The sequence below is a fragment of the Apus apus genome, chromosome 2 (genome assembly GCF_020740795.1).
Source record: "Apus apus isolate bApuApu2 chromosome 2, bApuApu2.pri.cur, whole genome shotgun sequence".
Lineage (NCBI taxonomy): Eukaryota > Metazoa > Chordata > Aves > Apodiformes > Apodidae > Apus > Apus apus.
The window spans coordinates 25258159-25273552 of NC_067283.1; the positions used below are offsets into that span (position 1 = coordinate 25258159).

The 15394-nt window shown below is 38.9% G+C and overlaps 1 protein-coding gene across 1 annotated transcript in view; it reads left to right on the forward strand.

Annotated features, from left to right (window-relative positions):
• Positions 1-15394, forward strand: part of COL1A2 (collagen type I alpha 2 chain) — a 40579-nt gene that overhangs the window by 11125 nt on the left and 14060 nt on the right. Inside the window, exons 13-32 of the mRNA XM_051609682.1 lie at positions 1542-1586; positions 1835-1888; positions 1998-2042; positions 3850-3903; positions 5172-5270; positions 5356-5400; positions 5509-5607; positions 6103-6156; positions 6258-6365; positions 7239-7292; positions 7398-7496; positions 8363-8416; positions 8800-8898; positions 9704-9757; positions 10409-10462; positions 10589-10642; positions 10742-10795; positions 11588-11632; positions 13727-13825; positions 14554-14661. Coding sequence (XP_051465642.1) covers positions 1542-1586; positions 1835-1888; positions 1998-2042; positions 3850-3903; positions 5172-5270; positions 5356-5400; positions 5509-5607; positions 6103-6156; positions 6258-6365; positions 7239-7292; positions 7398-7496; positions 8363-8416; positions 8800-8898; positions 9704-9757; positions 10409-10462; positions 10589-10642; positions 10742-10795; positions 11588-11632; positions 13727-13825; positions 14554-14661 — 1377 coding nt within the window. The remainder of the gene's footprint in view (positions 1-1541; positions 1587-1834; positions 1889-1997; positions 2043-3849; positions 3904-5171; positions 5271-5355; positions 5401-5508; positions 5608-6102; positions 6157-6257; positions 6366-7238; positions 7293-7397; positions 7497-8362; positions 8417-8799; positions 8899-9703; positions 9758-10408; positions 10463-10588; positions 10643-10741; positions 10796-11587; positions 11633-13726; positions 13826-14553; positions 14662-15394) is intronic.

The following is a 15394-nucleotide window of genomic DNA, read 5'->3' on the forward strand; positions in this document are numbered from 1 at the left end:
TAATCTAGAAGTCAGTGGATCTGTACAGGACAAATGTGTGCACCTTAACATGAGAAATTATTCCTGGAACCTTGCTCTTGGGTCCTCAATCAAGTTAGTACTTTAAATGACTAAGAGCTGCAGAATTTGCCTCCTAATAGTTATCCAGCAGCACTTAAGACTATCTTTGCTATCTCTGCTTTTCTATGGATTGTACTTGGGGTTTCGGTGGATTTTTTAAAGCACACTAGAATTACTAGATTACGTTTTTCTGCAAAATTCTGCTGAGTGAGACACATGCTCTAGTGTAAATCTTTCTGCTAAAACTTTGGATAGATGCAGTGCTGTTCTGAGGTAAGGCTATCTGCTCATCAGTCTTTTTCCTTTTTACCTTCCTCATATTAGTGCACATTTGAGTACTATCCTTAAAAAAAGTTTTTGAGCAAAGTCTAGAAATCCATTTAGCAAACTCCCCCTTTCTTAGTTTCTACTTCTTCCATTCCACCTCAGTGCCTAATAGCAGTGTTCTTAAAAGCCACTGCTGCAGTATTGAGTTGTAGAAAACTATAATGCTGCTGACTTGTGCACAGGAGATGTGTATTCAAGAGCTTGTAACATAATAACAAAAAGCTGAAACACTGTTTCTAAGAGCTTAATACTACTTGCCTATAGAGTTATTAATTGTAATGTTCTCTAATATCACTGCAAGCTTTTAATCTCCAGAAAAAGTTTGGCAATGAGATAGCAACCACTCAGTCTGTCCAGTCTTTGGAGATTAAGAGCAGATAAAGCAGTTAAGTAAAGGAAAGAACAGTTACTAGTAAGAGTGCTAATCTGAGAGGAAAACACAAGAATAATAAATCAAGGTCACTAGTGATATTACTGTGCTAAAGACAGTCATGAAGGCAAAAACTTGTGCTGTTTGCAGCATTTAAGACTAGGCATATTCAGATAAATTCACAATACCAGTGCTCTAGGACAGACCTTGTCACTATAGACCAGCCTACACCAACTACAAGCTGGTTGAGATCAGTTAGTGCGAAAGGGAGAGGAGTCATGTTTGATGGCTGTTGCTCATGTCTCAGTTTTATTTAAGTTAAAAATACCTGAGACAGGTCCTGATTTTCAGCTATGTGACAGGAACTTTGTCACCTTAACCTAAGACAAAAGAAAGCATCATTCTGCTTCTGCTCTAGCTAAGAAACAGCTGCTGAGTGCTCTGAATTGGTAGTTGACTGTCCAGGCACTATGCTACAGAGTAAATACCAGAATGAAGAAAGAGGGTAAAGAAAGCTGAGATGGGTAAGTGAATTGACTTGCTCTGGCCCTCCTCTTCCAGGAGGATTCCAGTTGGCCATCTTGCAATATATGCAGGGATAGTTACAGTGTCTGCACCCTCAGGACCTGATGTTATGTTTTTGTATACTGTGGTCCAAATGTTACAGAAGACAAGGACAGTAGGTTCAATAGTTGAATGTCTCTCTAGATGGTGTTGTGCTGTCTGTCCAAAGCATTCTTTAAATAATTCAAGCCTGCAAACGTTGTTGTGTTTTTTTTCATAGGGAGAGCCTGGTGCCCCGGGTGAAAATGGTACCCCAGGACAACCTGTAAGTATTTACTGTTGCTATGGAAATTATAATCTGACAGATAATGTTCAGCCAGCATTTTGGTCAGTTTTGTCACCAGTAATACTCCAGTTAACTAACTACTGTAACATGATAGTATGTGAATATGTAGAACAGAATTGTCTGGCTGCAACACACTTCATATGAAGACCTAGCAGAAGAAAAAAAAAATTCTATATGTATTTGTTCTGTTCATTGATATAAACGAGTTACTTTAATCTTTCTTTCAGGGTGCTCGTGGTCTCCCTGGTGAGAGAGGAAGAATAGGTGCCCCTGGACCAGCTGTAAGTGACTTCCCATCTGTCTGTTTGCCATCATGGCCAGCCACTTACTGTGGCTTTCTCTCATCTTTTAATCTCTTTTCAAACTGTATTTGTCATGTTCTCTCCTCAGGGTGCCCGTGGAAGTGATGGCAGTGCTGGCCCCACTGGACCTGCTGTAAGTTTCCATCTTCATCTTTGACAATCTGGTTCCATTAGGCCTTACGTCCCTCTTTGTGCTTATAGAGGATTTCTCCGGCTCCCCAAAAGTTAATTGTGTGAACATTTTTAACATAGTTCTTAGTTGCTTATCAGATTATTACAAAAAGAATTAATGAAACATAAACACTTTGCAGAGAATATCCTCAGAGGTTTTAATATAAATCATTAGGATTTATATTAAACGCATCTGTATCAGAGGAACCAATTATTACATTGTTTGCACTGGTGAGTTCATAGGGAAACACTCTATGAGTACAATTCTCATTTCCATCAGTCTAACAGAACAGTTCTCATGTGAAAACTTTTAACACCTTTTAACAGAATAGTTTTTCCTTCCTGCCTTCAAAATATGAATCAGTGATGAAGCTGTGCTTGGTTCTGTTAACTTTGCTAAAGTTGATTTTAATACTCCTTGTCACTGCAAACATCTGTCATGCTTTAACAGACTCAAATGTTAGCATAGATGTGAAGTTCTCCCGTATGGGGTATTTGAAAAATATCTGTGATTAAGCATTTGAATTGTAGCCAAACAGAGACTTTTTAGCTAAGATCTGATGTTACACTTTGTAGTAGAACCAAAGCATTTTAGCTGTCTTTGGCCTTTTTTTCTTTGCTTATGTAAAACCACTGAGAATTCCAGATACCCAGTTTATAACAACCACAGTCAGTTATAGAATGTCAGAAGCCAATTCCTCTTTGTTATACCAGATGACCAGTTTTATTCCCTTAGATTTGTGAGGTAGTTTTATAATAAATATAATTGAAAGATGTTAGCTCACAAAAAAGTACGTATCAATCCCCAATAGCTATTTGTTGGATAGTTCATTAATAGTTAAAGAAAATATATCCCTTTGAGTTAGTATGCATTAAAGAATAACAAAGGCTATGAATCCATTAGTGTATCTTCTCTTGTGGTGTCATGATACTGTACACTAGGAAGCTTGTCCCATGGTAATTACAAATCTCACAGCAATAGCCAGGTACAGTACAATCAGTAGAAGGTCCTCTTCAAGCTGACATGCCATTGCCTTTGACATTTTAAAAAACAGTTTAATGAGAGGTCACCAGGGCTGCGTTTGGTCACTGCCTCAAAATGTGTGGTCTGGGTACGAATCAAGATTTCTAATCCGTTCACATGTTAGAATCAACTCCCAGCCCTCAGCTGCTGTTAAGCCTGATCCAATTTAATTCTTATTGACCTCAGTATAAGTTGTGCCAAAAACTGGCTTGGAAAGTGGTGCAGAGATGTTATCCACCCTCTTCCCATGTGCAAAAGACAAATGCTATCATCAACACAGGGTGTGTGTGACCAGTAATCCAGAAGGACACTGGTGTGAAAGAGAACATACCAAGTTACCCCTGCACAGTGAGTGTGTTGGAAACAGCCACCCAAATCTTGCAGTTGCAGGATGCAGTGCTCCCCTTTCATTCATTGTGGAACTGTACAGCAAGACACCTTGCTTTGCAGATAGATGCTTGCATCTGCCCATCCTCTTTATCCTTACTCAGGTGTTTGGCCTCAAGGCAAGGTTTTACCAATTGTTGCCTTATTCATGCTTATTTAATTGTGCTGCCAGTGTTTGTCAGCATTGACATTGCTCATCATTTTTTGTCAGTTTGGAGTTGCAGAAGGCAACTGATGTTCTGAGGTGGTAATGGGCAGAAATGTCTAAGTAAATGTGCTTTTTTTTTTAACGCAGCAAGCAGGATGCTTCTGTCATTGTGGAATACCTTCACTCAACTGCTTCCCTTTCATTTCATAGGGCCCTATTGGTGCTGCTGGTCCACCAGGCTTCCCTGGTGCTCCTGGTGCTAAGGTATGAACATCTGCTTCTACTGATATATTCAATAGTGAAGATTAAGTATAGTAACTAGTGTTGCTAGGCAGTGAAGAAAACACCCTCTCTGAAATGGGAGTGCTTTCTTACCATGAATCTTTTTAGTATTTGGAGGAATTACATATGAATGCTAATAGAAAATACAGAATTTTTTTCACAGATGAAGACTGATGTTAGGGAGGTTCAGGAAGATATGTAGCCTTTGTTTTTTCAATACTGCCTGTGTAGTGTAGTTCTATACACCTTTGAAAGGTGACATGACACATAAGCTAAGTGGCAGTTTACATCACTTTACAGAAGTAGTGGGAGGCCAAGAAGCTTCAGTTAACTATTGGGCTCCTTCCAACCTGAGTTCTTGAAATCACAATGGAGAAACTTGCCAGGTTTAGGACAATACCATTTCCTCTTGCAGACTATAACTGAGGTGATTTAGTTTATTGATCAGATCTTAGCATTTTTAAGTAGGTCATTATTTTAAATTTTATTTTGTCCAAGGAAGGACAAAGGATTAGACATCTTAATAATAATTTCAGGGAAGATGGGAAAAAATTGAGATCCCATTCTGGTTATTTTTGTCAAAAGGCAAAAGGCTTTCAGAAATCGTGAGTGGTTACAGCTTGTAGTTTCATGAGAAGACTGCCTATGTGTCCAGGGTGAACTCTGAATACTTAGAGAATTGCTGAAGAGAACCTGTCATTATATTATTTTTTTTGGTAGTAGACTTAGTGACTACAAGCTTCTGAGAGTAAAACCAATAATCTTTTTTCCCTGTCATTTACTCCACTGTGAACACTATGCTACAGGATGCTAGTCAGGCATTATTTGCAGCTTGCATCACTGCATATGGCATCTTAAGGTGCAAAATATTTGTCAGTTAGATCTCATACACCATGAGGCATCTCAGGCCAATATTGGAGGCACATGGTTGCAGATAAGACTAGAATTACAATCCTGATTATAAGCCTTGTGTAGTCCTCAGTGGTGATGTAGCTGCTTAGATATGCTGAGCATCTGTTCCTGGGTTAGCCATCAGCATCGATGGGGCCTAGCTAGGCTTCCCAGCTTCAGCACCTTTAAAAGCACTCCACACTCCAGTAAGAGATCTCAGCTTCTTGATTTCCTGACCTCTGAAGTGAGAATATATATATCAGATTGTCTCCTTAATGTCAGGCTAATAAAGGATTTCTCCACTGTTGCTGTAACGCTGTATGTACACTGATAGAAGGCTCTGTTCTTCTCTCAAACAGGGTGAAATTGGGCCTGCTGGTAATGTTGGTCCTACTGGCCCTGCTGGTCCAAGAGGAGAGATTGGGCTTCCCGGTTCTAGTGGTCCTGTTGGCCCTCCCGTGAGTAACTTGCCAGACTGTATCTATTGTCACACAGGTGCACATGAGACCCTGAATTAACCGTTATTGTTATCTTTCTTAATAGGGCAACCCTGGTGCTAATGGACTTCCAGGGGCTAAAGGTGCAGCTGTAAGTACAGCCATAGTCACACTCGTTTGCTCTAAAAAATACACAATTCAGTTAACACAACAGAGAAGATAATGGGCTCCAAATACCTTTTTTTTCTCTGTTGGACAGGGTCTTCCTGGTGTTGCTGGTGCTCCTGGTCTGCCCGGTCCCCGTGGTATTCCTGGTCCTCCTGGCCCTGCTGGTCCTAGCGGTGCTAGAGGACTTGTTGTAAGTGGCCTTGTGTATTGCATGTCTTCATTTAAACATTGGACACAGTGTCTGAAGTTGTAAGAGATTTCCTCTGGATATAAATTTGTATTTAATGCAGGTGTTTTTTCTTGCTCTACTGTAATTGTAGTTTGTTTCTTTCTCACTGCTTTCTTCAGATGCAGAGACTAAAGAGGTTAATTTTGCACTCCCTTTGGGTGCTGCTAAGCTCTGTTCATGTTGATGGACACAATCAGGCCCCTAATGGGTATCCTCAGTAGAGGAACCAGCCTGGATATTTCAGAGTTCAATTGCTGCCATTTCTAAGCATCTGTTACATGTTTCTTTTAATGGCTGTTAAGCCAAAAATGCAGTTATGTTCACTGGCTATTTATCAAAATAGAGGCAGGCATGGCATTGGATGCTTGAAGAGCGTTTTGATTCATGAAAAAGTTGTCCAGGTAGAAGAGTATTTTGCAATGATGCTTAATTCTATGATCTTTTTTTGGACTCTAGGGTGAACCAGGTCCTGCTGGTGCCAAGGGAGAAAGTGGTAACAAGGGTGAGCCTGTAAGTATGTCAACATATGAAGGTTTTTTCAATGAGTAAAGCCTGATAGTGTCTGCAACACAGCATCTGATTGCTTCTTTTTCTCTGTTTGCCTGAACTAGGGTGCTGCTGGACCCCCTGGCCCTCCTGGTCCTAGTGGTGAAGAAGGCAAGAGAGGCAGCAATGGTGAACCTGGCTCTGCTGGTCCCCCAGGCCCTGCTGGTCTAAGAGTAGGTTTTCTTTTCATATTCCAGAAGTAGAAGCAAAAAGGAAAGTGGAAATAAAGCTAGACTCATAAAGGCAAATTAAGTAATTTTGAGTAATTTAATTTACATTAATGTTGCTAAGCGAAGATTGTATGCCATTCTGAACCTTTTGATTAGTAGGGACCAAGTCTACTTTTACACTGGGTTAGTGCTGATTACTATCTTATCCTGAAGTAATTAGAGGTTGTTTTCATTTATCCATTGTGTAATATGTGAATTATCCTTGATTACTTTTAAAGCTTTGTGATGGGAATTAACTGCTTAAATCAGGTAGTTGTCTCACATGTAGCGTGAGGCAAAAGGTTTCAATTCAGTGTCTTCAAGGGTGCCTGGTACCCTTTTCACTAGGTAAGAAGACAACTTGGTGAATTTCAGGAGGCATGTGGCTTCATGCAGGAGCAGAAATTGACTGGAAAATAACAGGAAAAATGTCGGTGTTTCCTTCAGATTTTTTTGGTAGAAATAAGGTTTCAGTATTACACCTTGGATAGGGGTATTGAGAGTCAGAGAGAAGCCAGTAACTCTCTGCACAGTAGCAAAGGTAAAACAGTGTTGGCCAGGTTGGGGGATCCTAGCTGCTGGCTAGAGCCACTATTAGATACAATGAGCAGTGAAAATGCTCTGATACAAGCAGAGTAGAATTTAAAGAAATCTTAAGGAATGGAAAGAGATTTCTTTCACAGTATACACTTACACTGAGGTGTGTGTGCTTACAGCTGCTCTTAGCTCAAATTCAGCAGAACTGCTTGGGAGGCTGAAATTTGGCAAGTGCCATACACCTTACAGGAACAGATTTATTTCCTTCCCTTTCTTAATTTGTTTTGTGTTCACTTGCAGGGTGTACCTGGATCTCGTGGTCTCCCTGGAGCTGATGGCAGAGCTGGTGTCATGGTAAGACCTTTGTCTGGGTCACTATTTCTAAACCATCTTGTTTATCACACATACGTGTGTTGCTTTTTGCTACCTCTGCCTAATTTTATTTATTTATTTTGGTAGGGACCTGCTGGTAACCGTGGTGCTACTGGTCCTGTTGGTGCTAAGGGTCCAAGTGGTGATGGTGGCCGTCCTGGTGAGCCTGGTCTTATGGGTCCAAGAGTAAGTTTGAACTCTGTGGTATAAATTTGAACTATGCAAAAAGAAAATTACTTAAAATTGGGTGACAAATTTATTCAGAAATCCAACTGCAAGAATTCATTCTGTGCTAACAAGCTAACAGTGGCACATCCACCACTCTAGTGGAAAAACATCCATAAGAAAATGGTTAAGAAGCATAAAAATGTTTACCGAAATGAATTTATTTTGTATGCAGTAGCCTTTGATTGCCTTGTCATGGAGCAGTGCCCCCTCGTAGTGGATACTGCCTTGACATTTGAGAGGAGGTTCCACTTGTGATTCTTGACCAAATGTGATCATTAAGATCACAGCTGAAGTGTGTGTGTCATTGTTAACTAACTAAAAGAAAAGCAAGCCCCTCTAAAATGATGTGAGGTGTCTGATCTCAATTATTTCAAGTTTAGTTTGCAAATTATTTCACTGAAAACAGCCATCTACTTGTAGTGGTGCTGGCTGCAGCCAGATTAAGTCCATGTCATTTGCTCTTATCCTCTTTTTACACCACCCCCATGAAGTGAAAGAGTTTTCAATGTGCATGTGAACTGTTAGGCATCTGCAAACATTTAAGCACGTTTTGTGCTATAGAGCCTAAATGAGATTATCTGAGTGAAACAGGTGCTTACCTATATTCATTTTCAACGGGCATGAGCGTACATACCAACAAATTAAACTATTGTATTTTATATATAAACTTGATAGGACATGCAGTGCTGTTTCCACAGTGTGTGTTAATAACTTGGCATCTGTGTGTGTGTGCATGCCTGCTTGTAGAAAAAAAAAATAAAATTGGTTAAGTTAGTTGAGTGAGATGTTTTTTTTCTAAAAACATGAAACCTTTCCTTTCTCAGGGTCTCCCAGGTCAGCCTGGAAGCCCAGGTCCTGCTGGCAAAGAAGGTCCTGTTGTAAGTACCTTGCTTTCCATTCTGTTCTTCCATTATATGTGAAACTGAAATAAACTGAGATTTTAAAATCTGAGATCACAGCACTGAGCTCTAATACAACTCTGTGTAAAACCAGCAAGATTTTACTAACATATTACTCAGAAGATCAGTGATAAACTTTCTATTCATTTCTATGGGTCTCAAGTCAGGCCTATGTCCTGGAAGGGGAGGAAGAAATTTACAGTTGTATACAAAGGAGAAAAATGGATGTTGCACAAGTATGCAATGTATAAACAGTGTTTAAAAGTTAAATGGCATTTGTTTCCTGTCAGTACACATTTCTGCTAAAACTGAACTCTAATTAAATAACCCCAGCCATTTAACAGTATGATTTCTTTTTCTAGGGTTTCCCTGGAGCAGATGGTAGGGTTGGGCCAATTGGTCCAGCTGGTAATAGAGGTGAGCCTGGCAACATTGGATTCCCTGGACCAAAAGGCCCCACTGTAAGTACAGTACAGAAATTTTCTATTAATATGAAGGTATTTCCAGACTAATCTGTAGGTCCCTAACTCTAACAGTCAAACCCAGCTCCCTGTGTCTTCCTGTACTACTTCCTGGATGTCATCCACTTACATTCAGGAGTTCTGCTTTAAATTATTTTCCAGTTTTCTAAAATACGATTGAACACATTAAAAATTAATTAGTTTAGGAATATTTGGGCACTGGTGTGATTTGCATAATATATGTCTATATTATAATTTTTGCATGTCCATTTTATCATTTCTTTGTATACAGTTCAGTAAAAGTTCTGTAAATGTTGGCCACCAAGCCTAAGTTTCAGTTTAGAGTATTTTTATTTATGGTGCGCAAGCCAAAGCTTGCTCACGTTAGAGGAAGAGCTACCACTGATTTCAGTAAGTATCTTGACATATCACACAGAGGCCACAGATGACAATAATAATCTCTTGAATTTCTGGTGTTGATATGTATACACAGACACATGGACGTGTATATATATATATATATATGTATTGTGTGTGTATTGATTGGATAGGATATTCTGCAGAGTGTCATGAATCATGATCTCAAAAAATAAAGGACTAGAGTTTTGAAAAGACATTTATTTTTGAGCTATTCTTTCTAAGTGGTTCAAGAAGACAGATGGAGCTTGTGGGTGTTTTTACTAGGGTTAAAGAAATATTGCAACAAATCTTCTTGTAAGGAGAGTATTAGTTTCTGTTTAGCAGCTGTAACTGAATCTAACATGAAATCTTGGTTCACTTTTGTATCTTTTTCTTTCAACTTCAGGGTGAACCTGGCAAACCTGGTGAAAAAGGCAATGTTGGTCTTGCTGGCCCACGGGTATGTGGATATGTTTTCTTTATCAACCTCCAAAGAGCAAAAAGTAGATTTTAAAACCCCATGTAATAAGATAGCATTGTCTTGTGAAAGCAAGAATAGATGATGAAATAGAAAAGCATGTGGGAATGCATTCATCTAGCCTCTTGCCAGTGGGGACTGGTACTTAAGGGACAACTGAAAACCTGCTCTTCTTGGCTACTAATTGGGTAGTTAATTACGAGGTATTAGCTTCCTATGAAGAAGAAAAAATAGCAGTCCCCAGGCAAATTCTTTAGAATGGTGTATGGCTTCTAATTTATCCTGTAAATTTTTAACTTCTTACTGATAGTTGAATCTTAATAATTCTTCCATTTAAGGGATGAAATAGTTGGTCAGTTGTGGGAAAAATGCCATCAGCAAGGTTCCCATAGTCTGTAATTCCTAAAGAAGTTTCCTTAAAGATGAATGTACTGCAATAACTAAAACAATCACCAGAATTTAAAATTGTAAGCATCTTCATTACCCTTTGACAGTGAAGCTTTTACAAGTAAATGGTTAAGTTCCAATTATGCAGCCAGAGACCTTTGTTTTTGGCACAGAATCACTTTAGGGAGATATTATTCATTAAAAAATTAAAACTTTGATAACAGCTTTCTACTTTAACACATTTAGGGTGCTCCTGGTCCAGAGGGAAACAACGGTGCTCAAGGTCCTCCTGGAGTCACTGTAAGTAACAGCCTCCACAGAGATGCAGTTGGTGATGTACTTTTCACTGATGGGACCTCCCATTTTAAAATCCATTTTCCAGTATTTCTCCTTCCAAGTGAATCATTTGCTTTTCATTCCATCCAGGGCAACCAAGGTGGAAAAGGTGAACAAGGTCCTGCTGGCCCTCCTGGCTTCCAGGTAAGTAGCTATGTGCTGTACTTAATCTTAGCTATGATTTACAAAGCAGGAAGTGCTTCTGCCTTAACTTCATTTGTCTTCTTGTTTCTTTACACTTAGGGTCTGCCAGGTCCTTCTGGTCCAGCTGGTGAAGCTGGTAAACCAGGCGAAAGGGTGAGTGACAAATACTCCACAAGCAGGGGCTGGCATTGCATAAGCATAATGTCTTCTAATTGCACATGTGGTGAAGCAATAGCCTGTTGGATCTGTTTGCCAACAGAAAGCAAACTGTGTTGTATGCAGATTTCAATAGTTCCTTTTGTTAACACTAGCCACAAATGAAGAAGCTCCATTGAAATTTGCAACATACTTCATGTTTCAAAGTTTTGCTATAAAACAGCAAAGCCAATCCTTTGCTTTTCAGGCCTTAAGCAGAAATAAAATATGTGCACCCCGAAAAAATGACAAGACAGTGCATGGAAAGTATTTTACTTCAGATTTCTTTTGAAATATTCAACTTTCAGTCTTACCTGCATTACAACAATTGTATTCTTTTGCACCTCAGTTGAGTTCAGTGAATTTACAACAGCATACAACTGAGGTAGCTCAGTGGTAATTCAGGTAATTCTGTGTGTCAAAACCAGCCTTAAAGTTTTTAGTCACATCCTTCAGTGTCCCTGTAGAAGAGTTTACATTGCATGTACCTGAAAACTGAGCTTGGAATTTAATAGCTAAAACTTTCTTCAGTTGTGAAATTACTCTCTCATGTGTGCTTTGAGGAATTGCAGAGCTAAATGAAAAGGGTTTATTTCTGTGTATCTAAAAGGCTGGATCTAGTATGAACATTTTCAACATGCTGCTGCAATTTGAGAAACATTTCTATTTACTGCTAAGAAACTAAGCAAAATTTAAGCTAATAAGTTTTCTTTAGAAATAAGCTTTACCAATACATCTGCTCTCTTCTAGGGTCTTCATGGTGAATTCGGTGTCCCTGGTCCTGCTGGCCCAAGAGTGAGTAACTCATTTGAAATCTAGTTAGACTGTCTTAATAATGTGTTCAATAATAGTAGTAACTATGCACATTTCCAAGTTTCACAAGACAAAAGGCTCTATAAGTTACAAAATACAACATATTGCAACAGACTGCCAGGAACAGAGGAGAACTCTCTCTGCTCCTTGCATGTGTCATGATACATGGTTATATAACCCGATAGATGCCAATGTTTGTAAACTTCTAGATAAGCAATATGAATATTACCCAAATAATGGTGTTCTGATGAGCTCATCTAATTATTTATTTTTAATTAATGACTCTTACAATGAGAGTGTCGATGACAAAAGACTGACCATATAATGTTACACTGAGGCTTGGTGCACTTGAAAATTTCCATCTCCAGTGCCTGTGTGTAGGCCTTCTTACCCTGGCCTGTTCAGCCACACCATCCATCCATTGCTTGCCAGCTCCTACCTCCCATGTAATGTCTTTGTGAACAAATGGTGGGCTAAATCCAGATACTGAAGGAGTCATTAGAAGATACTGCCCCCTACTTCATTTTATTCCTGCACTGTGAGCAAATTTCTGTAGAGAACTTTGTGTGGGGGCCCTTTTATGCAGAGCAGTGAGCAGCTTATAAAATGCTCAATTATCTGCTTTCCAAATCCCCCTATAAAGAGAGTTGATATTTAAATTACTTGTACTGTTTCCTCTTTTCTTCTGACTTCTGGACTAAGTGTTTGCATGACAAATATTCCTATTCACTCTTGTCAGTTATGTCTATGTGTTTAAATAGTACTTTTCCTCCCCCTATTTAGGCTCTCTGAGGCTGAATTGGTAACCATGCCCTCTTTAAACTTCCATTTTGCTGATCTATCCAAACAACATCCTAAAAATACCTCACAGCTTGTGCCTGATCACTTTTGCCTTTTTTTATGTCTTCATCGTGTTGTTGGCTGTTGTCTGTCTCCTTTCCCCTACTGTCACTTTGATCAGTTAAACCCCCAATTTACAGCACAAATACTCATTTTTGTTACCTAAATAAACGGCCCTTTACTTTGCATTCTTGAACATTGTCCCACTTCTACTGTGACATCCAGCCAGCAAGTTATTCACTTCCTGTATAATATGCCAACCTTTCTTCCTGTTGATAGGAGCTGCCACCTTTGTGATATCTGCATATTTCATAAATATCTTTCTTCCTTTTCTGCCTCTCTCTCATTAAGAAAATATATGCAAAAAATATTAAAAGATACATTAGTTGGGAAATATTACTACACTATAAGTTTGCCTTCTGCATCGTTGGTGCTTTTCAGCAGTGTGGTACCTCTTTTTGAGTCAGTTTTCTGAACATTATAGTTCTCATTATAGACATTTAGACATATAGACATCTCATTATAGACATTATAGTTCTCATTATAGTTCTCATAGAACATTATACTTCTCATTCGAATTTTCAGATTCTCCAACATAGCTAAAAATCACCATTATGCCTTATTAGGTTATTCACTGATGTCCAGCTTGATCAGACTGGAATAATTTCAGATGCCTTTAGTAAAACTGGTATTTCTACCTTTGATGGATATATTGTGCATTTAAGCCCAGCTTCTGACTACTTCCATGTCTCCAGATCACCTTTGTTTCAGAATTTATACTTGCACCTGTTATAATGTACAGGTCACATTAGTATGCTTTAGCTGTCACCTTTATTCTCCAGTATTCACCAGGCATTTTCCACTGTAAAAATAATTGTTTGCAAATTACTATGGCTTTAATTTAACTTGAATCCATTATCTGCCCTTAAATTGGTATCAGAATCTCTGTTTGGCAATAGAAGGCAAGAGACTTAACAGAATGAACACAGTAGCCAAATCCCATGTTCAAGAAGCTGTTACCATGATGCAAGACTTTAGTACTTCACTTTGCTGTATTTGTTGCAAAACTAGAGCCAATTCTTGTGACCAGTTTAGGTAAAACCTGCACAATTCTAATATGGTTCTCAGTGGATCAGCTGAAAGTGCATCACATTATCGTTGCTGCTATTCAGTGCTTTTAAACACCTAAGCTACAGAACAATTCAAGTAAAACTCAAATAAAACTGTCTCCTGCAGGGTGAACGTGGTCCTCCTGGTGAAAGTGGTGCTGTTGGTCCTGCTGGTCCCCTTGGAAGCCGTGGTCCAGCTGGCCCACCAGGCCCTGATGGCAACAAGGTATGTCTTTTCCAGATGCCATTGCCTCTCTATCAAATCCTGATGAGGGCAATCCAAAACTTTCTTTCCTAAGAGCATAAGTGATTGCTGGTAGCAGCTAGTTACCTATACAGCCTAGCCACTTGGTCATTTCTTCAAATGGTAAAGCTCCATCCTAGCTAGTCTGTACCAAAATTAAAGGTTTTCATGTTTAGCACTTATAGATGACAGGAAGGGAACTCCAGCTTGGAATCAGTTTGAATACAGCTTGTCAGCTGGGTATACTATTATTCTGTATTAAGATAGGGTCTAAGATTTTGACCAGAATTCTGCCAACTTCTATTTATAGCTACCTCTACTTATGCACAGGAAGTTCTTGTGTCTAGTAAGCAATATTTTCCCCCAAACATTAGCACACTAATGAACTGTCATCTACCAAAATAACATTGGCTTGGTGCTAATATGTGTCTTAGTTTTCAAGATTTTGGTAGGTAGTCTTTCCACAAAAGTTTAGTTTGGAATATGGGACACCCTAAAAACTCAAGAGCCCACAGAATCAGAGACAGTATTTGAGTCTGGAATCTTCACTATCTGAAAGAGTAAAATAAGTACAACAGCTTAAGATTAAATGCTCTTTGTTACACTGTTTACAAGCAAGCAGAACAATAGGCAAAGTAGTAATGACAAAATGTTGTTCTACATTGTGTGAATTATTTTACCTGTCTTACACGATACGCTGTTTCTGATAGGGTGAGCCTGGCAATGTTGGTCCTGCTGGTGCTCCTGGTCCTGCTGGCTCTGGTGGAATCCCAGGAGAGAGAGGTGTTGCTGGTGTTCCAGGAGGCAAGGGTGAAAAGGTGAGGTGGATGGTCTAACCTGCTTTGTTATGGCATGCACAGGTTTGGTAGATGCTGGAATTTAATTAATTTTAAAAACTTACAGGTTACCCCAATTCTGTTTTTATTTACTGTGAAACTGTTTTATGTGATTACTCACTGGTAGTCGATAAGAAGAGATTTTGTTGGTCTAACAGACTGACAGTCTTTGCTCAGTCTTTGGAATTGGTTTAAGTGGCAATTACTGTTTCACAGGATTGGTTAGCAATGAGCTTATCTTTATCAAAGAAATAGTAAAGCTGCCTTGGAATACAGGATTTATAGTAGGAATGTTCACAAAGACTGAGCCTCTGATCCAATTCTTGACTGCTCTAGGTGCAGTGACTATGATATAAGTAAATCAGTTACAAAAATGTTGTGATTATATCAGTTGCCTGTAAAATCAGGAAATGTTTTAGCCAGTGAAAACCGTTATATAAAGCTGTGAAGTCTGGTTTCAAGTCCTGTTGCCATCTCTGCTTTATCCATAAAATTACCAATGCAATTTATTTTTATCCTGTCATGTACATCTCAGTCTATATTCTCTTCCATCCATTATTTGAATTCTAAACAGATTTCTAGAACAGCTTTGTTTGTTTTGACTACAAAAATCTGTAGTCATTTAGCATAAATGGAGTTGTAAGGAAATGAAGATGAAAATTGCTTGCAACTTTTTATAAAACACTAGGTACTGACATTCAGATCAATACAGAAA